Source organism: Lissotriton helveticus, chromosome 8 (assembly GCF_964261635.1).
Source record: "Lissotriton helveticus chromosome 8, aLisHel1.1, whole genome shotgun sequence".
NCBI lineage: Eukaryota > Metazoa > Chordata > Amphibia > Caudata > Salamandridae > Lissotriton > Lissotriton helveticus.
Window position 1 is genome coordinate 1189514975 of NC_136069.1, and position 23831 is coordinate 1189538805.

General features: G+C 48.9%; 1 protein-coding gene across 1 annotated transcript in view; it reads left to right on the plus strand.

Moving 5' to 3' along the window:
- LOC144773228 (E3 SUMO-protein ligase RanBP2-like) overlaps nt 1–23831 on the plus strand; it is a 559200-nt gene that overhangs the window by 443843 nt on the left and 91526 nt on the right. Inside the window, exon 24 of the mRNA XM_078658126.1 lies at nt 22260–22452. Coding sequence (XP_078514252.1) covers nt 22260–22452 — 193 coding nt within the window. The remainder of the gene's footprint in view (nt 1–22259; nt 22453–23831) is intronic.

Consider the following 23831-nt stretch of genomic DNA (forward strand, 5'->3'; position numbering starts at 1 on the left):
TCTGTTCCTTCCTAAAGTTGTTACACCATTTCACATAGGACAAACTATCACTTTGCCCAACTTTTTCCCACCTCCGCACACCCTTTCAAGGAGGAAGAGAGACTCCACCGCCTGGACCCAAAACGTGCACTGTCGTCCTACCTTGGCTGCACAAAAGATTTCCGGGTGGATGATCAACCCTTCGTTGGCTATGTGGGTCCCAAGAAAGGTCGGGCTGTCCAAAAGTGTACCATCTCCTGATGGGTTGTCCTTTGTATTGAAACTGTTACGCTTTAGCCAAAAAGGAACCTCCAGTGGGGCTGCGTGCTCTTTCCACTAGGGTTATGGCAACAATTACTGCATTAGCACGTGTAGTCCCACTACTTGACATCTGCTAGTCGGCAACGTGGCCTTCTATGCCCACGTTCACCAGACATTACTGTCCGGACAGCCAAGTCCGGAGTGATGGCTATTTTGCCTGTTCTGTCTTCCAGGACTTTCTGGTGTGAACTTGGTTCGCAGACCCTCCTCCGGGGTTGGTATTGCTGAGGTATCAATTCTAAGGTAAAGAATCTATAACTGTCTCTTTCAGATGAAAAAGTTACTTACCTTCGGTAACTATGTATTTGTAAGAGACATTTGTTAGTTATAGATTTGTTATCGCTCCACCCATCCTCCCTGCTCTGTGAACTGATTTATAAGGATAGGGACTCCCTTACAGGGTCCTAGTTGTGGCGCACCAGAGGTCCGTGTTTTTCATGGCTCTGCGCTTCTGGCAAGGAAAGTAGTGACAGAACGGACGTCCGGGGCGGCGTCTAAGTAGGCACCGCAACGTCCTCCAGGTGACCACAATGACTGACTCGGAGTGGATCGACGCCACCTACTGATGTGCAGGAGTACTGCTAAGAAAAAGTTCTCCGGTAAGGAAAGGAATCTATGGCTCTTACAGATTCATAATTACCGAAGATAAGTAACTTGTTTTTCACGTTCAGCAGTATATTATTCTTCCTACATTCTCTGCCCCTTAAAGATGAGGAGAGGCTTCATCAGCTGGTTCCCAAAAGATCTGTATTATGCATTACCAAGGAACTTTGCGTAACTTTTTGTGGGGTTCTCTGGGGTAATGAAAGGGAAGGCTATGCAAAACAGGTCCCTGTAGAGGTGAATAATCCTCAACATTAGGATCTGCTATTCACTAGCCAACAAGCAGCCACCGGGGGAAGGTCTGTTAGCCTATTCCACCATGGCTAAGGCTGCTACTAATGTATTGGTACATGGAGTACCTTGTCTTTTACATCTGCCAGGCTGCAAAGTGCATACGTTCACAAAACTCTACTGCCTCCTTGACAGTCGAGTTTGGCCGGAACAACATTTCGCCCACTCAGTCTTGCAAGACTTTCTGGTCTGAGTCCACTCCACAAACTCTCCAATCTCTGGAGCTACTTTCTCGGTATCTATTGTAAGGTTATTAATCTCCAGTTTGAAGTGTCCATCAAAACAATAAGTTACTTATCTTTGATAATACTCTTTCTTGTAGATATTGTATCTAATCGTAGATTCCTCAATGCCCTCTCACCTCCCCATTATGTGAAATGGGCTCCTTTTAACCTCTAAAACGGTCCCAAGTTAGGAATCTTGCCACTAGAACCAATAATTGTTCATGCTCAGCATCTGAGAGCGCAGAAAGATATAAGCAATAAACTGATGCCAGCGTGCCAGGCTGATGCTTTTACCCGGCTCCACTCTGTCATTTCTTGGTCTTACGAGGACAGCGCAGAGCCGCATGGCACCACCTGGGGCAAACCTGGGCATTGCTAGAGAAAGGTTTTCCGGATCCAGTCTGGTGCCTGTGGAGTATTTTAAGGTGAGGAATCTGCAGTTAGAGTTTGTTAGGTAAGTAGCTTGTTCTTCTGCTTCATTAGGCTTTGCACGCCCCAATAGTCTTAACGCTGTGGGTGTCAAGGAAATTGTGCCAAGACAAGACCCAAGTCGTTCTGATTGCCCTGGATTGGTGAAGGAGGATGTTTTTTGTATGCAGGCTTTCTTCCACCCTCCCTGTATAGTTTGCTCTACCTATGTCTCATTGTGGACTTCTCTCTGTCTGGTTCGGCTCCCCAACTTTTAGAACATCCACCTCCATGCCTAGAGACTGAGTGGGGACACCTCCGGTCCTCTGACCTGTTGCCATAGGTAATGTCCAGCCGGACAATTTATTATCTTGATGAAAGTAATCACGAAGCAATAATACACAGAGTGTGATAGAAGTGGGACACCAGCCGATGTCCGACTAACACACTGGGGAGACACAAACAAAAAGGAAAAGTGGTAGGCAATATCGGGTCATCTGAATATCATAAATCATAAAACAGATAATCCACAATATACACATATGCAAGAACAATTCGTGTCAGCTATGCATTTAGTGCATTTAAGGTCGACGACGTTTCAAACCATACAAAATATCGGTTCATCCTCAGGACAGAGAATAGTTGCCTAAAGAATTAACAATCACAGTTGTGCCCGCAGTGGGGTGTAGCTGAAAAGTTCAGTGCAAACGTAATGTTTGAGCAATAATCAATGAATGGGTCCAAGGCAAATGTTAAGGTAATCAGCTGGAAAATGCCCTCGATGAAAAATCTGACAATATGCAACAGCAGGTCCGCAATGGGGGTCCCTAGTAAATGGTACCCTAAGTACTCAGGGCATGGTGACCAGAGAAGACCCCTAAGGGCTACAGCACTTATTGTGCCACCCTTAGGAGCCCTGTACCCTGACACCCACACACTGCCTTTGCAGGCTGAGTGTCTAAGTGCAGAAATAAACAGAGAGTCGACATGGCACACATTCCATGACCACAGAAGCCACTGCCCTGGCATACCTCAGTCACCCCTCTAGCTGGGTGCCCTAGGCCAGCGGTGTGGGCACAGGTGCATGAGCCCTGTGCCCCTACAGTACACAGGGCCATTCCTGGTCACTGTAAATGGCAGTGATGCCATTAAGAGTATATGGTACTGGGAGGTCGTCATTACGAACTCCACAGCACCATAATGGCTACACTGAAGACTGACAAGCTTGGTATCAAACTTCTCAGCACATTAAACCCGCACTGATGCCAGTGTGGGATTTAATGTAAAATGCACCAGAGGGCATCTTGGAGATGCCCCCTGAAAACCTAATCTACAATCCACGTCTGGACTGAGAGGCTGCCTAGGCTGCCACACAGCAGACATGTTGCTGGACCCCTGGGTGGAGAGCCCTCCGCTCTCTTGGGCCTGCAACAATGCACATCCTGGGCGTGGTGCTAGGTCTCCTCCGCCAGGATGGGCGGGGGAAGCTTCAAAGACCTGCCGCCTTGTGAGCTACTCCAGGCCACTTGCTGTACTCAACAACTGGCCCCACCAGTTCTGACCCCCACTCTGGCGGAAAGACTGGTGGGAAACCCTACGTCAGGAAGGGGGGGTGCCAGCCAGGGCCAACCCCCCCCCCCCCCCACCTCAGGTGGGAGAGGCGAGGTGAAGCATAACCCCGGGCTCCGGCCATCTTGAAGATGGGGAGCCCTGCCCAATCACAGCTAGGCTCCTGCCCCCCTCCCACAGGAGAGGAGCAGGCTAGGGGCTGTACCCACCCCAGGACAGAGACCTATTGGTCCCTGCCCTTGCCCTACCTGTAACGCCCCTAAATTCAGTATTTAGGGGCACCCTGAACCTTCCTTCCTCAGATCCCAATCAGAAAACCAGAAAGAGATCAAGAAGAAGATCCGCTGTGCAGCTGTTAACAAGAGCAAGACGCCAACTGACTTAGTCCCAGCCCTACCGGCCTGTCGATCCTGGAACCTGCTCCTGCTAAATCCCGGCAACTCCTGCGGACAGCAACCTTGGACAACCCAGAGGACCTGCCTGCCTTGACCCTATAACAGGCTGGGACTCCCCTGAGCAGAGGCTCTGCTCAAACAGCAATACCCCTGGTGCCTGCCAGGAACCGCAAATCCAGCCCACTCTGCACCCGCCGAGCCCGGCCTGTGTCAGAGTGATTCAAGACCAAAAGGACCTCTCCCCCGCGACTGGGACCCAAAGTTCAGTGCCCAAAGACCCTCATCGACGACCCAGACGACACCTGCAGCCTCATAACCAGGGACCCCTCCAACCGCGACCAGCTGAGGGTAAGATTTTGAGATGCCAAAAGACACCCCGGCGCCCCGCGGTCCCTTGTGCCTTCCTTTGGGGTACCTACCTCTTCTCCAAGAGCCCAACTTACCTCTCAAAGTGGTGGTCGCACCTGAAGAATCTCCGTGCCCGAGGCTGCAGCCTTTGTTCACTTTGTAACTTTTCCTCTGGATAACATTGAGCACCCAACGTCTCAAAAGCACCCTGCACCCAGCTGCCCGAGTTCCGCTGGAAGTGCAACTACTACCCTACCCTACTCTACTTCCCCACTTGCCCTGAGTAAGTGACCAGGAGCTCAGCTCCCACAGCCGGGTGGCCTGCCTGCTTGCAGCCACCAACCAAAGACCCTCTACCCTCCATTGGATTGCATTGAATGAATGAATGAATTGTGTCTTATACCGCGCTAACTTAGCCCAATGGGCGTCAAGGCGCCTACATCAAATAAAGGAAAAAAAACCAGGTCAGACAGCAGTATCTCATTGGTAGGCTCTGATGAAGTACCAAGTTTTAAGGGCCTTTTTAAACAGGTCAATGGAGGGAAGGGTTTTGATCTCCACCGGAAGGGAGTTCCAAAGCTGGGGAGCGGCAACAGAAAAAGCTCTCGCTCCCCATCTGGTCAGCCTAGCGCGGGGCACTACCAATTGGTGTAGCCCGGCCGATCGTAGGCATCTCGTGGGTACATAGCGGGTAAGCAGGGTACCAAGTGCGTCCGCAGGGCCAGCCACAAGTGCTCTATATGTAAGACATAGGAGCTTAAAGGAGATTCTAAACTGGACGGGGAGCCAGTGAAGATTTCTCCTAGCAGTGGTGGCAGATGATGCTATGGGAAGGGCCAGGACGAAGCGCGCTGCGGCGTTCTGTACAGTTTGCAGTCGATGGATAAGGCCCTTGTTGGACTCCACATAGAGAGAGTTACAATAATCAAGCCTGGAGCCAACAAGGGCAATCGCAGACTGTTTGCGCGCCTGGAAGGAGAGATAGTGGAGAATTCTTTTTAAGATCTTGATGACACCCCAGCAAGTGGCCACTGTCCTATTCACTTGGAGCGTCATGGAGAGTGAAGTGTCAAAGATGACGCCGAGATTTCTGGCCGATTGGGAGGGAGTGGGGCAGGTGCCAAGAGATGAAGGCCACCACTCGCTCGACCACACGTGTTGGTCTTTACCGAAGACCAAGACCTCTGTCTTGTCGCCATTCAGCTTTAGGGAGTTAAGGATCATCCACTCCGCCACACGCTGCATGCATGACCTAAAGCTGAATGCGGATGTACTAACAGAGTGGGCCAGCGACACCATGATCTGGGTGTCGTCGGCGTAAGACACCACCTCCATCCCCTGCGATCTTACTAGTCTAGCAAGGGGGGCCACGTAGATGTTAAATAGGGTCGGGCTCAGGGCCGACCCCTGTGGCACCCCACATTGCAATGACTTGGCAGGGGAGAGGAAATCTCCAAGCATGACTCTCTGTTCTCTGTCATGGAGAAAGGAGTTAAGAAGACTCAGGGCCGGTCCAGTGACCCCTGCCTCCCTAAGCCGAGATGTTAAAATGGCGGGAGACAGGGTATCGAACGCAGCCGTGAGGTCCAATAGGACCAGCACTGTGGTTTGGCCAAGGTCAACTTTGCGGCGAATGTTATCCACCACAACAGTGAGAGCGGATTCGGTGCTGTGATGTTTTCTGAATCCGTGCTGCGAGCTATCAAGATACTCACTAGACTCAAGGAAGGTGGAAAGATGTGTATTGAGGTGCGCTTCTAACATCTTTGCCGGGGCTGGGAGTAAAGAAATCGGCCTAAAATTTTTAAGGAGGCCCGGGTCCAGGGACGGTTTTTAGGTCTCGGCAACGAGAACTATTGTCGCCTAGTAAGCTAGCAAGGGACTACAGAGAGGTGGACGAGCCGACCAGGGTCTGTGAACGCGCACAAAGGCAGGCAGGCAGGCAGGCATGCGCCAGACACACACACAGACAGACAGACACACGCACGCACGCATGCATGCATGCACACACACACACACACACACACTCTCACACTCTCTCTCTCTCTCTGCCGCCCCCCCCCCCCACTCACCGGGCTCTTTCCCTCCGCATCGGGTCAGTCACGGCAGAAGGCAGACTTGTGTCTTCTCCGGCGATCTTCAGCTGATGTGCACGCCCACGCTGCGTCGTGCGCGCCCGTTGATCCTCAGCTTGTTTACAATAGCGATCGTTTCTTCCGCTAGCACTCCGTGGCATCTCAGACGCACAGCAGGTAGCATTAGCACCTCTTGTTTTAAAATGCGTTTGTTTATCTAGGACGGACACGTTTACTGGTTGCTTGTTATTTATTGTCTTCTTTCCTCTGCTTTCCCCTCCCACCCCCTGCATGCGTTGCTTCTTCCCTTCCCACCCAGTGTGTATTGCTTCTTCCTAACCCCCAACCCCCCACGGTCGGTGTTGCTTCTTTCCCTCCTACCCCCATTCAGGGTTGCTACTTCACCAGTCACCCCAGAAAGTGTTCCCTATTCTCCTATTGCACATACGACATGCTTTCCTACAAGGACACCTGCTTTTCCACTCCCTGCTCCTCATCTCTGGCCCGCCCCGGGCGTCGTGCTTTAGGTTTTCGCACTGCGCCAGCTTTCATATTAACAACACTGGCGCCATGCTTAATATTTTGACAGGAGCCCGCTTTTATGTTTTTTTTTTTGGTATTCATTAGCATTTTTTTACAGTAGTACAGCACGCTACACGTAATCTTCAACAAGGGCAGCCACGCAGCCCGCCTAGCTCTATTTCAACATCTGCCGCTCCTAATCAGCAACAATGGTGGCTGCACCTTCTACATCTTTTTCGTGTTTATCCAGTTGGTTCCTTTGTGAGATCTACACAACTATGTGCCTTTCCATTCAGTGGTCTGGAGTGCAGGTTTGCACGTATGTCGCAGTTTATTCAGATTCCTAACATACCGCGGTTTTGCACCAGCACTGGTGTGTTTCGGGCGGCCTTCAAACTGATTTATGTTCTGCATCTCTTCCCCACCAAAGCAGTGTCCAGTCCGAGTGCGCTCTTCGAGGACTTGTCGTTTCACTAGTTCTAGGAGCAGCTCGTGTGAGCACCAGTGTTTACAGGCGCACAGGCTGTTCATATTACTTATCGTCCCTGAGATATTTATTACCTATCTCGACTCTAGGGCAGTCACAAATTCTGACACTGCTTCCTACCAAGGACCTTTTATGGCCACATAAGAACCATTGTTTTTCTAAAACATTAGTCAACCCCAGGTTCACTTATTAGAGTCCCCTTGTTTTCCTTACTACATTGTTCTCACACGGCACGCCGCACTCTATTTCAACATCTTACAATGCTTTTTAGGTCTCGGCAACGAGAACTATTGTCGCCATGTAAGCTCGCAAGGGAGTACAGAGCGGTGCACGAGCCGACCAGGGTCTGTGGACGCGCACACACAAAGGCAGGCAGGCACACACCAGACAGACACAGACAGACACACGCACGCACACACACACGCGCACACACACACACACACACACAGCCTCCCTCTCTGCCCACTCCCTCTCTGCCGCCCCCCCCCCTTCTACCCCCACTCACCGGGCTCTTTCCCTCTGCAGGGGGTCAGTCACGGCAGCAGGCAGGCTCGGTGTCTTCTCCGGCGATCTTCAGCTGATGTGCACGCTCACGCTGCGTCTCCTGCGCGCCCACCACGCTGTTTCGCGCCCGTTGATCTGCGTCTCCTGCGCGCCCACCACGCTGTTTCGCGCCCGTTGATCCTCAGCTTGTGATTACTACTCCTTCTAACCCGGATTCTAAATTACTATTTCTTGGTTCTCTAACTCCACTCTGTTGATTCGTAACAAACTGATATTCAGCACATTTCACAGTCTCGCTTTTGCTTCTCATAAATACAATAAGATTATTTTAAGCAATGTCTACCCTTCTTTTGGTTCTGTGCCTATTATGCTTCGGACTATAGAGTTTTAGAAAGTGTGGTGGAAGATTCCGTGATATCAGCGGTGTGCACAGTGCAGAGTGAGTGTGCAGAGTGCAGAGTAGTGAGTGCAGAGTAGTGAGTGCAGAGTAGTGAGTGCAGAGTAGTGAGTGCAGAGTAGTGAGTGCAGAGTAGTGAGTGCAGAGTAGTGAGTGCAGAGTAGTGAGTGCAGAGTAGTGAGTGTGCAGAGAGAGTGTGCAGAGAGAGTGTGCAGAGAGAGTGTGCAGAGAGAGTGTGCAGAGAGAGTGTGCAGAGAGAGTGTGCAGAGAGAGTGTGCAGAGAGAGTGTGCAGAGAGAGTGTGCAGAGAGAGTGCAGAGTAGTGTGTGCAGATGAGTGAGTGTGCAGATGAGTGAGTGTGCAGATGAGTGAGTGTGCAGATGAGTGAGTGTGCAGATGAGTGAGTGTGCAGATGAGTGAGTGCAGATGAGTGAGTGCAGATGAGTGAGTGCGCAGAGTAGTGAGTGCGCAGAGTAGTGAGTGCGCAGAGTAGTGAGTGCGCAGAGTAGTGAGTGCAGAGTAGTGAGTGCAGAGTAGTGAGTAGTGAGTGCAGAGTAGTGAGTGCAGAGTAGTGAGTGCAGAGTAGTGAGTGCAGAGTAGTGAGTGCAGAGTAGTGAGTGCAGAGTAGTGAGTGCAGAGTAGTGAGTGCGCAGAGTGAGCGTGCAGAGTAGTGAGTGCAGAGTAGTGAGTGCAGAGTAGTGAGTAGTGAGTAGTGAGTGCAGAGTAGTGAGTAGTGAGTAGTGAGTAGTGAGTAGTGAGTGCAGAGTAGTGAGTAGTGAGTGCAGAGTAGTGAGTGCAGAGTAGTGAGTGCAGAGTAGTGAGTGCAGAGTAGTGAGTGCAGAGTAGTGAGTGCAGAGTAGTGAGTGCAGAGTAGTGAGTGCAGAGTAGTGAGTGCAGAGTAGTGAGTGCAGAGTAGTGAGTGCAGAGTAGTGAGTAGTGAGTGCAGAGTAGTGAGTGCAGCGTAGTGAGTAGTGAGTGCAGAGTAGTGAGTGCAGAGTGCAGAGTAGTGAGTGCAGAGTGCAGAGTAGTGAGTGCAGAGTGCAGTGCAGGTATGTGCAGTGCAGTGCAGGTATGTGCAGTGCAGTGCAGGTATGTGCAGTGCAGTGCAGGTATGTGCAGTGCAGGTGAGTGCACTGCAGTGCAGTGCAGGTGAGTGCAGTGCAGGTGAGTGCAGTGCAGGTGAGTGCAGTGCAGTGCAGGTGAGTGCAGTGCAGGTGAGTGCAGTGCAGTGCAGGTGAGTGCAGTGCAGGTGAGTGCAGTGCAGTGCAATGCAGGTGAGTGCAGTGCAGTGCAGGTGAGTGCAGTGCAGGTGAGTGCAGTGCAGGTGAGTGCAGTGCAGTGCAGGTGAGTGCAGTGCAGGTGAGTGCAGTGCAGTGCAATGCAGGTGAGTGCAGTGCAGGTGAGTGCAGTGCAGTGCAATGCAGGTGAGTGCAGTGCAGTGCAGGTGAGTGCAGTGCAGGTGAGTGCAGTGCAGGTGAGTGCAGTGCAGTGCAGGTGAGTGCAGTGCAGGTGAGTGCAGTGCAGGTGAGTGCAGTGCAGGTGAGTGGAGTGCAGTGGAGTGCAGGTGAGTGCAGTGCACACTGCACTGGAGTGGAGTGCAGTGCAGTGCAGGTGAGTGCAGTGCAGTGCAGGTGAGTGCAGTGCAGGTGAGTGCAGTGCAGGTGAGTGCAGTGCAGTGCAGGTGAGTGCAGTGCAGGTGAGTGCAGTGCAGGTGAGTGCAGTGCAGTGCAGGTGAGTGCAGTGCAGGTGAGTGCAGTGCAGTGCAGTGGAGTGCAGTGGAGTGCAGGTGAGTGCAGTGCAGGTGAGTGCAGTGCAGGTGAGTGCAGTGCAGGTGAGTGCAGTGCAGTGCAGGTGAGTGCAGTGCAGGTGAGTGCAGTGCAGTGCAGTGGAGTGGAGTGGAGTGCAGTGGAGTGGAGTGCAGTGCAGTGGAGTGGAGTGCAGTGGAGTGGAGTGGAGTGCAGTGGAGTGGAGTGGAGTGGAGTGCAGTGCAGGTGAGTGCAGTGCAGGTGAGTGCAGTGCAGGTGAGTGCAGTGCAGGTGAGTGCAGTGCAGGTGAGTGCAGTGCAGTGCAGGTGAGTGCAGTGCAGGTGAGTGCAGTGCAGGTGAGTGCAGTGCAGTGTAGGTGAGTGCAGTGCAGGTGAGTGCAGTGCAGTGCAGGTGAGTGCAGTGCAGGTGAGTGCAGTGCAGTGCAGGTGAGTGCAGTGCAGGTGAGTGCAGTGCAGGTGAGTGCAGTGTGTGCAGTGCAGATGAGTGCAGTGCAGGTGAGTGCAGTGCAGTGCAGGTGAGTGCAGTGCAGGTGAGTGGAGTGCAGGTGAGTGCAGGTGAGTGCAGTGCAGGTGAGTGCAGTGGCATGCAGGTGAGTGCAGTGCAGGTGAGTGCAGTGCAGTGGCGTGCAGGTGAGTGCAGTGCAGGTGAGTGCAGTGCAGGTGAGTGCCTTGCAGGTGAGTGCAGTGCAGTGCAGGTGAGTGCAGTGCAGGTGAGTGCAGTGCAGGTGAGTGTAGTGCAGTGCAGGTGAGTGCAGTGCAGTGCAGGTGAGTGCAGTGCAGGTGAGTGCAGTGCAGTGCAGGTGAGTGCAGTGCAGGTGAGTGCAGTGCAGGTGAGTGCAGTGCAGTGCAGGTGAGTGCAGTGCAGTGCAGGTGAGTGCAGTGCAGTGCAGGTGAGCGCAGTGCAGGTGAGTGCAGTGCAGGTGAGTGCAGTACAGGTGAGTGCAGTGCAGGTGAGTGCAGTTGAGTGCAGTGCAGTGCAGGTGAGTGCAGTGCAGGTGAGTGCAGTGCAGGGCAGGTGAGTGCAGGGCAGGTGAGTGCAGTGCAGGTGAGTGCAGTGCAGTGCAGGTGAGTGCAGTGCAGGTGAGTGCAGTGCAGGTGAGTGCAGTTGAGTGCAGTGCAGGTGAGTGCAGTGCAGGTGAGTGCAGTGCAGTGCAGGTTAGTGCAGTGCAGGGCAGGTGAGTGCAGTGCAGGTGAGTGTAGGTGAGTGCAGTGCAGTGCAGGTGAGTGCAGTGCAGGTGAGTGTAGGTGAGTGCAGTGCAGGTGAGTGCAGTGCAGTGCAGGTGAGTGCAGTGCAGGTGAGTGCAGTGCAGGTGAGTGCAGTGCAGTGCAGGTGAGTGCAGTTGAGTGCAGAGTGGTGTGTATTGACAATGTAAATGACAATGCCATTTATTTATGATTTAAAGAAAAAAAAAGAAATGTCATGAGCAATGCCAATAGCTCTACCTTTAATGATGCCGAGACCATTGCATTGTAAATACTTGTTTAAGGAGAGGCTTCACTATAGCCTTCTTCCACACCGGCGGAAATACACCCTGGACCATAGCCCCGTTCATGATTTCAAGCAGAGGCGGAAGGATGCTGTTTCTGCAATCCTTTAATTTTTATAGCGGTACAGGATCCATTGGGGAAGAGGATTTGGTCCTGTCTAGCAGGAGATTAAGTCCTTCCAGTGAGAGTGCTGGAAATTGGGTGAAGGATTCGGAAGGGCCTTCAACCAAAGTATCAAGGTTGGCTATAGTGAGAGGAACATCATCGTCCAGGGAGTGGCGTTGAGCTTCTAAAAAAGTGTGGATATCTGCGATTTTATTATAAAAGAAATCCCAGATGTTATTGCAGAGATCTGGTGAGCTCACCACTGGATCTGGAAGTTGGAGAGAGCACAGCGAATCAGCAATTTTGAAGAGTTCTCTAGATGAGGTTAGAGAACTTGTAAGATTGGAGAAATACTCCTGCTTTTCCAAGATCACTCTCTGTTTGTATTCCCGCAAAGCGGACTTGTGTTCCTCCCGGTCCTTCATATCCCAGGATTTCCTCCAGCTTCTCTCCTTACTCCTACAGCTCTGCCTCAGAAGTCTCAGATGTTCAGAGAACCAGGGAGCAGTGGGCTTCTGTCTCGCCACATAGCGGAGAGAGGCGGGGGCAAGCTTCTCAACTGCAGTAATGATGGAGTCCGCGAGTTCTTGAGCTGCCTCACCCGCCTCTCTTGAGGTGGAGGGCTCTATGGCCCGAACGTAAGGGGCAAGAGCTTCGTCTGTGATGTTTCTATAATTTCTCCTGAGAGCATATGTGGTGGCGACCTGGTTAGCCGTGGCCGAGGCAGGGAGAGCAAGTTCTAGCGGCACTGCAAGATGGTCTGACCAGACCAGCGGCAAAGGGGGCCAGTAGATAAACTTGAGTCACTGGAAAATACCCCGTCCAGAATATGGCCAGCCTTGTATGTTGGGCTGTTCACCATCTGAACGAGGTCACAAGCTTCAAGTGACTCAGTTAGTGTAGAGGTGTCCTTTGAACCAACTTCATCAAGGTGGAAATTGAAATCGCCCAAAATAGAGAGACGAGATTTTCCAAAATAGGGTTCAAGGATTCTAAGTAAATCTACACAAAAGCTAGCTCTAGGACCAGGGGGTCTGTATATAAGTATCCCGGTGAATGAGACGGATGGGGCACACAGAATGCAGAAGTATAATGCTTCAAAACGGCCTTGGGGCATCGATAGGGGTTTGATGGTGCAAGAGAGGGAGGATTTATAGAGGATGGAAAGTCCTCCACCTCTACGGAGCAATCTTTCCTGCCTGTGGAGAGAATAGCCATCAGGAATGGCCAGAAGTAAGTCATGACCGGAGGAGTCCGAGGCCCAGGTTTCCGTCACAAAGACCCAGTCTGTCTGTCTCTCTTCAACAAACTCGTGGAAGGCAACATTATTTTTAATGAGCGAGCGCGCATTTATTAGGATACCCGTTCTGGGAGGGATGGTAAGACTTTTTCCGAGGCGCAAATAAGGTCTTATAGGAACGGGAGCGGGGAAGCGAAGAGGAGCTCTGCAAGTGAGACAAAAACGGGAATGTAATATCCCCTCTGGAGTGAAGCAATAATGGCATGAATGTGCTGACGGTTTAAGAGCCAACAGCTCAGAAATAGAATATTGCCTAAGTACCTCAAAAAATGGAGGAGGAGTGTAAGCCGAGTCCAGCCCATCCTGTAGCGCGTCCTCAGCGCGGACGGGCGCAGACGGGCTGAACTCGGGCGTAACTCCGGCAGATATCCGGCGATCCCGCTACGCGATACCGCTGCGCGTCAGCATGGCTTGTATTTATGCTGGTCCAGCCTCCTAGTGAGAACTAGACCGCTGGAAGCTTCAACCCTCCCTCAAGATGGCCGCCAACGAGATGGGACGAGGGACCCGCAAAGTGCGGTGTTCTTCCAATTATAATGCAGGTGAGCGGGTCAGAGGTGCAGGTTAAGCGTGGCCGGCAATTTAATACCAAGGGATAAGTGATACAAAGTCAAAGTAACCAAGAAGACAAAACGGGGAGATTTAAAATTCACAAGAGCTGCGCAAAGGTACAGCGCTGTCTAATAGTGCGCCGAGGCTAGTAGGGGCGCTCACCTGGGATTTGCCTTGTATTTATGCTGGTCCGGCCTCCTAGTGAGAACTAGACCGCTGGAAGCTTCAACCCTCCCTCAAGATGGCCGCCAACAAGACGGGGAGAGGGACCCGCAAAGTGCGGTGTTCTTCCAATTATAATGCAGGTGAGCGGGTCAGAGGTGCAGGTTAAGCGTGGCCGGCAATTTAATACCAAGGGATAAGTGATACAAAGTAAAAGTAACCAAGAAGACAAAACGGGGAGATTTAAAATTCACAAGAGCTGTGCAAAGGTACAGCGCTGTCTAATAGTGCGCCGAGGCTAGTAGGGGCGCTCACCTGGGATCTGCCTTGTATTTATGCTGGTCCAGCCTCCTAGTGAGAACTAGACCACTGGAAGCTTCAACCCTCCCTCAAGATGGCCGCCAACGAGACGGGGCGAGGGACCCGCAAAGTGCGGTGTTCTTCCAGTTAATTATAATGCAGGTGAGCGGGTCAGAGGTGCAGGTTAAGCGTGGCCGGCAATTTAATACCAAGGGATAAGTGATACAAAGTAAAAGTAACCAAGAAGACAAAACGGGGAGATTTAAAATTCACAAGAGCTGCGCAAAGGTACAGCGCTGTCTAATAGTGCGCCGAGGCTAGTAGGGGCGCTCACCTGGGATTTGCCTTGTATTTATGCTGGTCCAGCCTCCTAGTGAGAACTAGACCGCTGGAAGCTTCAACCCTCCCTCAAGATGGCCGCCAACGAGACGGGGCGAGGGACCCGCAAAGTGCGGTGTTCTTCCAATTATAATGCAGGTGAGCGGGTCAGAGGTGCAGGTTAAGCGTGGCCGGCAATTTAATACCAAGGTATAAGTGATACAAAGTAAAAGTAACCAAGAAGACAAAACGGGGAGATTTAAAATTCACAAGAGCTGCGCAAAGGTACAGCGCTGTCTAATAGTGCGCCGAGGCTAGTGGGCCTGCTCTCTCTGCACCCCGCTGCCCCTGTGCCAATGAGGGTGTAACAACTGTACCTTTCCGACCCTGGGAGACCCTTGAGTCTATGCCCAGAACCTTAACCTCACCAGTCGAGAACTCACCTGAAAGCCGATTACTCACTTTCCTTCCATAGGCTAACATTGTCTGGTTTTCACTGAAATTTCTTCTAAGTGTCGATTTTTACAACTTTCAAATATTCCTCTAAAATCAGCCGAATAACGATTTCCGAAATACTCACCTGGGATCAGGAGAGAAGCCAGTGCTGTACTTTCTAGTTCAGTGCTGAACCGCAAAAGTAATCTTAACTGTACTTACCAGTTACCTGCATTTTCTTCCATAGGAAACCATTGACTGTTTTTCTCTGAGATTTCTTCTAAGTGCCGATTTTTGCAAATTACAAATATTCCTTAAAAATCGTACCAACTGCTGAAACGTAAATACTTACCTGTCTTAGGTAGAGGTCCCAGTGCTGGATCTAGGAGTCCAGTGCTGGATTACAAAAGTAACGAGAACCTACTCTACCTGTGACTTGAATTTCCTTCCATAGGATAACATTGCTAGTTTTTCTTTGAAAAGTTTCCAAGTGTCAACTTTGAAAATACATTTATATCCTTTAAAAAGTACAACTGTAACCAAAACGCTTTTACTTATCTGTTTTCAGCTTAGGTCCTGGGACTGAATCTAGGATCCAGTCTTGGAATTCCAAAAGTAATCTATAAAGTAATCCACTGCATTTATGTAGAAAAACCCATTGAGCTCAATGTTAAATTGTGTTTAGAATGGTGTTGCCAATTGCAACCACTGTAGCTATTGTACTTACAAAGTCTATTGCCTTTCTGCAAAATAATTACCTAAAGTTACTCATATTGAGAAAAGTATATTTTGATACCTGTTGGTTCTAAAATAAAACTATATCTTTTAATATAAAAACAATTGGCCTAGAGTTCAGTTCTTGAGTGTGTACAACACATGCTTTACACTGTCCTCTGATACTGCCTTACTGCTCGACCAAGCTACCACTATAGAGAGTAAGGTCAGATCTGACTTTGACCTCTGTTATACCTCTGGGGATTGGTGACTCTATACACACTGTACCTTCCTTTGGTCCAGTATATATAGAGCCACTTTCTTACAGTGTGTCCACCCATCACCTGCTTTTACTTGGACAAACTGGTCCGGAAGACTAAAGTGGCTTTCCTGCCCAAGATAGTGACCCCTTCCCAAATGATGGATCGTCGTCTGCTTAAAATATGTTATGCCCTTCAAGGTGTCGCAGGGATTCTGCTGGGAACACAGAATGTGGCTTGGGATGACAGGACAGCAGAATGTAGGGACTGAGTCGCTCTACAACAACAATATCTGTCAGCCCTAATCCTGGCTAGCTTACAGTGCCTTACCCGAGCTTCTTACCTTCCCATAGTAGCAGGTGATTCCGGGGAAACTAGAAAATGACCCTCTAGTCCCCAAGGGAAACGTGGTAAGAGATTATCACCTTTAGGTCACTCGTGCATGCCTTTAGTAAACAAAAGAAAGACACATAGAAAGTTTACAATACATTTATTGAAACTATCATCGTCTACTGTAGAGCAGATAGGCTGCGATCACTAGGCAGATGAAACTAAACAAAGTAATTAGCATTGCTAGCAAGCTGTATAAAATAAACATCCCCATCATGGCAAAATATCTATCTGTCTATGCCTACTTTTACTGTGTAAGCACAGGGATGTATAAGTGATCTCTTGGATTGTCAACAGACCCCATACCTGGTGTAGTTGTTAGGTGGTCTGGATCATGAGTGAAAGCTCAGATTACGCAAGGCTGCATGACAGGCTCTGCGTGCATTCATTCCAGGACAGGTCTCTCTGCAGGAATACTCCTCTCTGTCCCCAGGGTACAAGACACAATTTATATGATAAAACTACTGTGTTGGAAAGCTGCAGCTGTGCTACCGTGTTATGTCTAAAACGTTTGAAGCTGTTGCTGACTGGGCAAAAGAAAACAGTACCCTATGTTATGCCTTCCTAGCAGCCTTGTACAAAATGTGCAGACTGACTCCTGAGAAGAATCACTGAATAATAAACAACATGTACAGCGTATTCCTAAAATAATGTCACAAAAACAAATGTGTTCTGTGTGGCTGTGCAAAGCAAAGGCAGCCTAAAATATCTAATGCGCTAAACTAAGGGGAAACCAATGTGGGCCCAGAAGGAACAGCTCTACAAAGGAACCACAAGAGGTAATCTGTGCTCATTCCACCAGAGTGAAGGCTTCAACCTCTATACTCCCTGGAGGAGTTCCCATAACCGAGATTTATCACACAGTGGAATGGGCATCCCTTCACCATTTTTCAAAGCACCATTGCTTAGAGTTGGAAGTGAGAAGGTCATTCACTTCTAGCACAAAGCAATATTTTCTAGTCTGACTGCTTCTTCACGCCCACCACCTGGGACAGTGTACTGCTATAGTTATCTACTCAAAAGTTGTGGAATCTGCAGATAAAAATATAAATCAGAAGAAAGTTACTTTCAGTATCAATATTACTGGTGAATACTCTGCCTGCAGATTTCACACCATTCCTGCCCAGTCCGAAAGATGGTCATACATCTTTGAAAAGTAATAACGTCCTAATTTAATTCTGAGGCACTGGGCATTATTGGTATCCTTGTTTATGCCCTTTCGGGTTTGGATAAACTGGATGAGGATCTGACATAAGGACCCTGAAGTGGTGCTATGTGGCTGCAATGATGTCTCACTTGTGCTGCATCCTTAGCCGAGATGGAACAAGCATTGCCAACTGGCACAGGAGAGCTGTTGCAAAGTGTCCAGCACTAGTCTGACTCCTGGCGATAGTCAAAAGGTGAGGAATCAGTAGGTAGATAGAGTATCCACCAGAAAGATCTTTATCAAAGGTAAACTACTTTTTTCTTTGAGTAACCAGTACATGACATAAAATAAGAAGCAGGGTTAACAAGTGGAATTGGGATGCTTCTTGAGAAAATGCTCTTTCATAAGCCTTAGTGAGTTTCCATAAGAATGCCAAAATAAACATACTTTCAGTACAGTTCCCAAATGTACTCATACAAAAAACACAAATTGAGGCTGTTGCATATACCGCAACAGCCAAAGGCACTTGAATGAATTGTTTCAGCACCCCCACCCTGCTCAGGTGAAAGACTATGTTTCTTTCTACAATAATGACAGAAATGTTGGCAAAGCACTGTTTTAAGATGAACTAGTAAGTTTTGAGTACTTCGGGTATATGTACCTGCAAAATGGATTACAATGAAATACCTTGTAATGTGTGCTGTTGTGCAATTCCATTTATTTCACTGGTGATCTGAAAATCGAAGCCCTAAAAAATAACGTCAATCTTCAATGCACCAGAATGGGTGGGACCACCATGGTTGTTGCCGCTCTTACTCGTCAAATCAGAAGATAGAGGATGGAGGGGGGTGACCATCAGAGATGGCTACAGTACTTTTCACTTTAGCCCCACCCTACTGAACTTAGCAGATTGTCTCAAAGACGAGATAATTCAGCCATTTGAATATTGCCCTCTCAGGGATATGGCTGCACTCTGGGCATTAAGAATGCTCCTCATCAGGAAGTGTTTTGCTATTTAGTGAAAGCTGTTTGTAGTATAGTAATGGAAAATGGAATTGGAAAATGAAAATGGAAAATGGAACCCGCGACCGGTCCCTCGACCTCCTTTCGGACCGGGACCTCAAGCGGCACGGGGCGGACTGCCGAAGCTCGAGTTGCTTACGGGATCGCTCCCGTCTAGCCTTAGACGTCAGGGCCCGGCAGTCGGAGCAAGACTTGTCGTCGTGGTCTGGGCCCAGACAGTGAAGACACCGGTGATGGGGGTCAGTGACCGACATCATTCGGTTGCAGTCGGCGCAGGGCTTGAACCCGGGCATCCCTACCGGCACCGTCGGAGTCGAATAGACTTCGAAAATAGATCAAAAAGGATCTCAAAAGGTTAGTCAAAAAGTGACTAGGGTACAACTTTTACCAGATCGGCGCTAGCTGGCGCGGAAAAAAGAAGAACTGACGTCAGCACGCGGAGGCGGCGTCTAAGTACTCAGACGTCATCACGGCGCCCACAACGACGGACGCGGAGCCGCGGACGATGCATACCGACGCGCATGGGTACTGCTATGCAAATAATTTCCGGATCCAGTCTGACGCCTGGGGATATTCTAAGGTAAGGAATCTATCACTAACTAATGTCTCTTACAGATATATCGTTACGCAAGTAGTAACTTGTGCATCTGCACAGGTTGCAAGATCTGATGGGTGAATTCTGTGTTGAGCTTGACAGCTAAGAGAAAATATTTGTTTTGCAAGGCTCCACTGCCTTAACTTTTCAGTTTCTCCACCAGCCGCCACCAGCTTGAGAAGACAAACATTGGCTTGTTATATTTGTTTGGAGTGTGTGTGTCACCCATTGAATTTTTTGTTGCTGAGTAAAATGCTTTCTAATAGTCCTGTTACCTCAAACAATCTGTAAAGATGTGATTTTTCATGACAGGATTTCACATCAAACACCTCAGACAAACTGGTTTAAAAGTGAAAGTCACAAGGTTGCAAAGTGGAAAGGTATCTGTTGTACATTGGTTGTGCACAGGTTCTGAGGATTATTGTGTAGGAAAGTGGGTTTCTGTTGCAGTAGCAGTACCCATTCCCCAACACAATGTTTGCAACACTGCTAATGCACTTTGACTTGATGTGCCCTAGGTCACTGCCAATCAGGTTCCCAGGGCCTGTGTCCTTTCCCCAAAACTAACCCAATTGGCATCTCTAGCCAGAGGTCAGCCCCTAGTAAATGGTACCACAGTTACCCAGGGCACTGTGACCAGGAAAGACTTCTAAGGGCTGCAGCACTTATTGTGCCACCCTTAGAGGTCCTGTTCCTTCACACTCACACACTGCCTTTGCAGGCTGCTTGTTATGGTGCAGAACAAAGTGAAGTCGACATGGCACACATCCCTGTGTCCCGTGCCTACAACCCACTCCCCTGGCATAGATCAGTCACCCCTCCAGCTGGGTGCCCTATACCAGTTCTGCCAGTAAGAGTATATGGTGCTGGGAGCTTGTCATTAAGAACTCCACGGCACCATAATGGCTACACTGAAAACTGAGAAATTTGGTATCAAACTTCTCAGCTCTCAGCACATTAAACCCACACTGATGCCAGTGTGGAATGTAATGAAACATGCACACAGAGGGCATCTTAGAGATGCCCCCTGAAAACTAACTAACCACTAGGGTCCAGGCTGAGTGGCTGCTTTCAGCTGCCACCACCAGACATGTTTCTGGACCCCTCGCTCAAGAGCCTACTGCTCTCTGGGGCCTGAAACAATGCACATCCTGGGACGAGGTGCCAAGCCTCCTTCGTCCAGGATGGGCAGGGTTCACGAAAGGTAAGCTTCAAAGGCTTGCTACCTTTGTAAGCTTCCCCATGCGACTTGCTGCTTTCAGCAACAGGTCCCCACTGGTTCTGACCCCAACTTTGGGGGGAGAACCAGGGGGAAAAACAAGTGAGGAAGAGAGGTGTCCACCTCTGCCAGCGAGGTGAAGCACAACTCTCAGCCCCGCCATCTTGCCGATAGGGGGGACTCAGCCAACCAGGGACAGGCTCTGCCCCTCTCCCCCCCTCCCCCCCCATTTGTCCCTACCTTTTACCTACCTGTAATGCCCCTAAATCTAGTATTTAGGGGACCCCTGAGCCTTGCTTCCTCAGACAAGAAGAAACTACAAGAAGAAGGAGGACCGAATAGCCGTGCAGAAACTAACAAGAGGAAGACACCCACTGACTTGGCCCTACCCCTACTGCCCTGTCTCCACCTCAAACCTGCTCCTGCGAAATTCCGGTGTGTCCTGCAGCCAGCAACCTCAAAAACCCCGGAGGACCTGCCTGCCTTCAACCCCAAAGACTTTGTCTCCGTGAACACTGGATTTGTTCATCTGCAATCTCTGGACCCAGCCGGAAACCACGAAACCGCACCACTCTGCATCCGCTGCCCACGGCCCGAGTTCGTGTTGGCAACCACCACGAGCCTGACCCGAGATCTGGTGAACCCTGACCTGCCTCCAGCCAACGTCTGCAGCCTAAATCCAGAAGGTTCCCCCAACCGCGACCAGGAGCTGGTAAGAAGATCTGACGCCAAAAGTCACCCCTGCACCCGACGCCCCTAAACCTTGGGTGGCCAAACAGACGGTGCCTTGCCAACCCCAACTTACCTTTCAAAGTGGTGGTCGCACCCAGAAGACCTTTGTCCCCAAGCCTGCAGTGCTTTTGAAAACCGGAGATTCCAGATTGAAAGCTACAGGGCTTTCGACCCCAAAACAGCACTCTGCACCCAGCCGCCCCAGTGCGGCTGAGGGTGCAACTTTTGTGCTGGCCTAAACCCCCATTTGCCTTGAGCTTAAGTCCAGGAGCTTTGCTCCCACAACCCAGTGGCCTGCTCGTCAGCAGCCACCAACCGGCGGCCCCCTATCCCCCATTGGATAACATAGGGCCTTAGCACTCTGCACCCAGCCGCCCTAGTGCCGCTGAGGGTGTATCTAGAGTGCATCCTTGATCCCGGAGGACCCCTGAGTCTACCCCCAGAACCATAACTCCCACTATCAAATACTTACCTCAAAGCCAATAACACTATTTTTCTCCATAGGATAACATTGACTGTTTTTTCTGTGAAAAGTTTCTGTGTGGAGTTTGAAAACCTTAAGAAATTCTTTAAAGTTGTACTGTTTAACCAAAACGATTTGATGTACCTGTTTATGGGAAATGTTTCAGAGTAGTATCCAGGTATACTACTCTGTGTAAGAAAAGTAATCTCAAAGGTAACTTACCTGTAATCTTACTGAAAAGCCCATTCAAATCTATGTACTGCATTTAAAAAGTATTGCCTGTCTCTGAACCCATACTGTAAGTCAAAAGAAAGTGCATATACTATTATAAATTCAAACTGTATAACAACTGTATATTTACTGCAATGTACTAATCACTTACCTGTGCCAGGCTTGCTTGGTTCTAGAAAATAAAATAACTAAAAGAATATTTTTATACATAAAACAATGGGTATGAAGTTCAGTCTTTGATTGTGTGAATTCATTTGGTAACTGAGTGTGTTCAACAAATGCCTAACACTGTCCTCTGATACTGCCTTACTGCTCGACCACACTACCACAAACAGAGAGTGAGGGGTTATCTAACCTTACCTCTGCCTACCTTTGGGGTTCCACTGGACTCTGTACACACTAAACCTCACTTTGGTATAGTATATACAGATTCAGCTTCCTACATATTGTATTCTACAACTTGATCGAAAGCAAAAATGAAAAGCTACCAACCTGGTATCCCACATCACAAATTATAGGGTTTTAGGACAACTTACAATACTATATAAATGCAATCAAAAAGGTAAGGTTTGAATCCAGTGGCTTTTCTTCAATTCTTCAGAAGCACACTAGTGGAAAAGTATACAGTTAGTTACTTGCCATAACAAAAACACAGTAAAATTATTTCACTATGGAAATGGGTTATCTTAATACTGTATTCATAGCAGAGAGACCGTATAGTCATTCATGATGTTAAGTGTACAGTGAGTAACTGTAAGAAATCTTACTTCCAAGAAGTTCTAGAAATGAACTTTCTGTGTGAAGACGTATAATGATGGATTCCTTAATTATGACATGGGATAGTTCATGCTCTGTGCTGTGTTTACAGAATGAGAGTTATTGTTAGTTATTATTTTTACTCAGAAATTTTGATGTATGTTTAATGTAAAATGTTTCAGGAGAGTCGCCAGGAAGAGGTTTCAAGTTCAACTGATACAACATACCCATTTAAATTAGAAGCTCCAAAACCAACCATCTCATTTAAGGAGGAAGAAGATTCCAACACTGAAAATTTACAAACATTTCTCCGTGCAAATAATGCGCCTGAGGCTTTGTCGACCAAATTCCAGAATCCAGATTCCACGTTTAGAGGTATGCTGTAGGCTTGATATATGTATGTGTGTGAAATCTCAAATGTTGCAAGACTGAAGACATACTTGTGACATGCTATGGTGTGAATGTTCTTCCTTAGCTATTGTCTTCTGAAATTATTTATGAAACATTGACTCTGCCTGTTAAGTTTTTTATGAATCCACTGTGAACTCAACCTACTCTGTTGTGCTTTTTTTCCTCTCGTACCAGTACTAATGTCCAGTCTACTATCAAAGCACTGCGTTAATCTTCCTTACTCTGTCCCTTAATATGAATATTGTTTGCAGTTGCACTAGGACCAATTCGTTTTCCACTTCTATTGGTGACAACAGAAGTCAGTTCCATTTGTGGGCCCAGTTGCTCCGCTGCTTTGTTTCAGTGCATTGAATGAGCCTGGAGACATATTCTCTGCCTTTGAGGTCATTAAGCATTCAAGACCAAAGCAATGCACTAACTTGTGTACAGTGCTTGTTAATATAACTATTTCTTAATTTGCATATTGATTCCTGTGGAGTTCTTCAGTAAGGTAACCGGTATGCCCCCCACTGAGGCTGTCATATAGGCACTAGATTTCTGTATAGCCTACTGGCTTTGGAAGGATTTGTTTAGTCAACCGGAGTAAAAGTATTTCTTTTTTCAAGTAAGTCAAGATTAGTTAAGGCTTTTAAGCAAACACATGTAGAAAAGAGGGTTAACAAGCTGGTGCAGATCACATTGTACCTGAGCCAACCGAAGAGTCTCCATATGAACACAACCCTTGCATGTCTCAATCATGCACTGGCCAGGGCCCTGTGGGATTGGAGGAGCCACCCCCAAAGGGTTGCAGATGATTTATTTGGTAAAGACTTAAGTATTTGGTCTTGAGACTAGTGCTTGGTTCCACAATCTCTCATCCAAGAGCAAATCTGAAGACCAGTGTAGTCAAAGGGTTGTGGTCCACGAGTTAAGTCTTTCTGATTGCTACCTTTCTTCTGCGCTAAGAATGTGCCTTGACCAAGATCCAGGTCAGAATGCACCTCTGACAGACCTTCGAGAAGCATACCCTCCCTTCTTGTTGAAGATGGTGCTGTACTGCATCTTTCATGGGGAAAGACCATTTGCCAACCAATCTTAGAGACTAGCAGAATGTGAGGGCCAGTGGAAGCCTTTGTTATACTATGCTCCTCCATATCGCCATAGCTGCTGTTGAGGAAATAGTCTTAGCATCCTCCATTTGCTCCTGCATTTAGCCATCAGGGCCTAGGGGAAGAGTTGTTGCTTGTTGCAGACATTAGAGTTAGGTTTCTTCATCCCTGACCACATCAGTGCTGCCAGAGGCTTTCCGTTGTTTTCAAAGGGTTCGATCATTCCCTAAACTTCACTCCTTGATGTGGGGATTC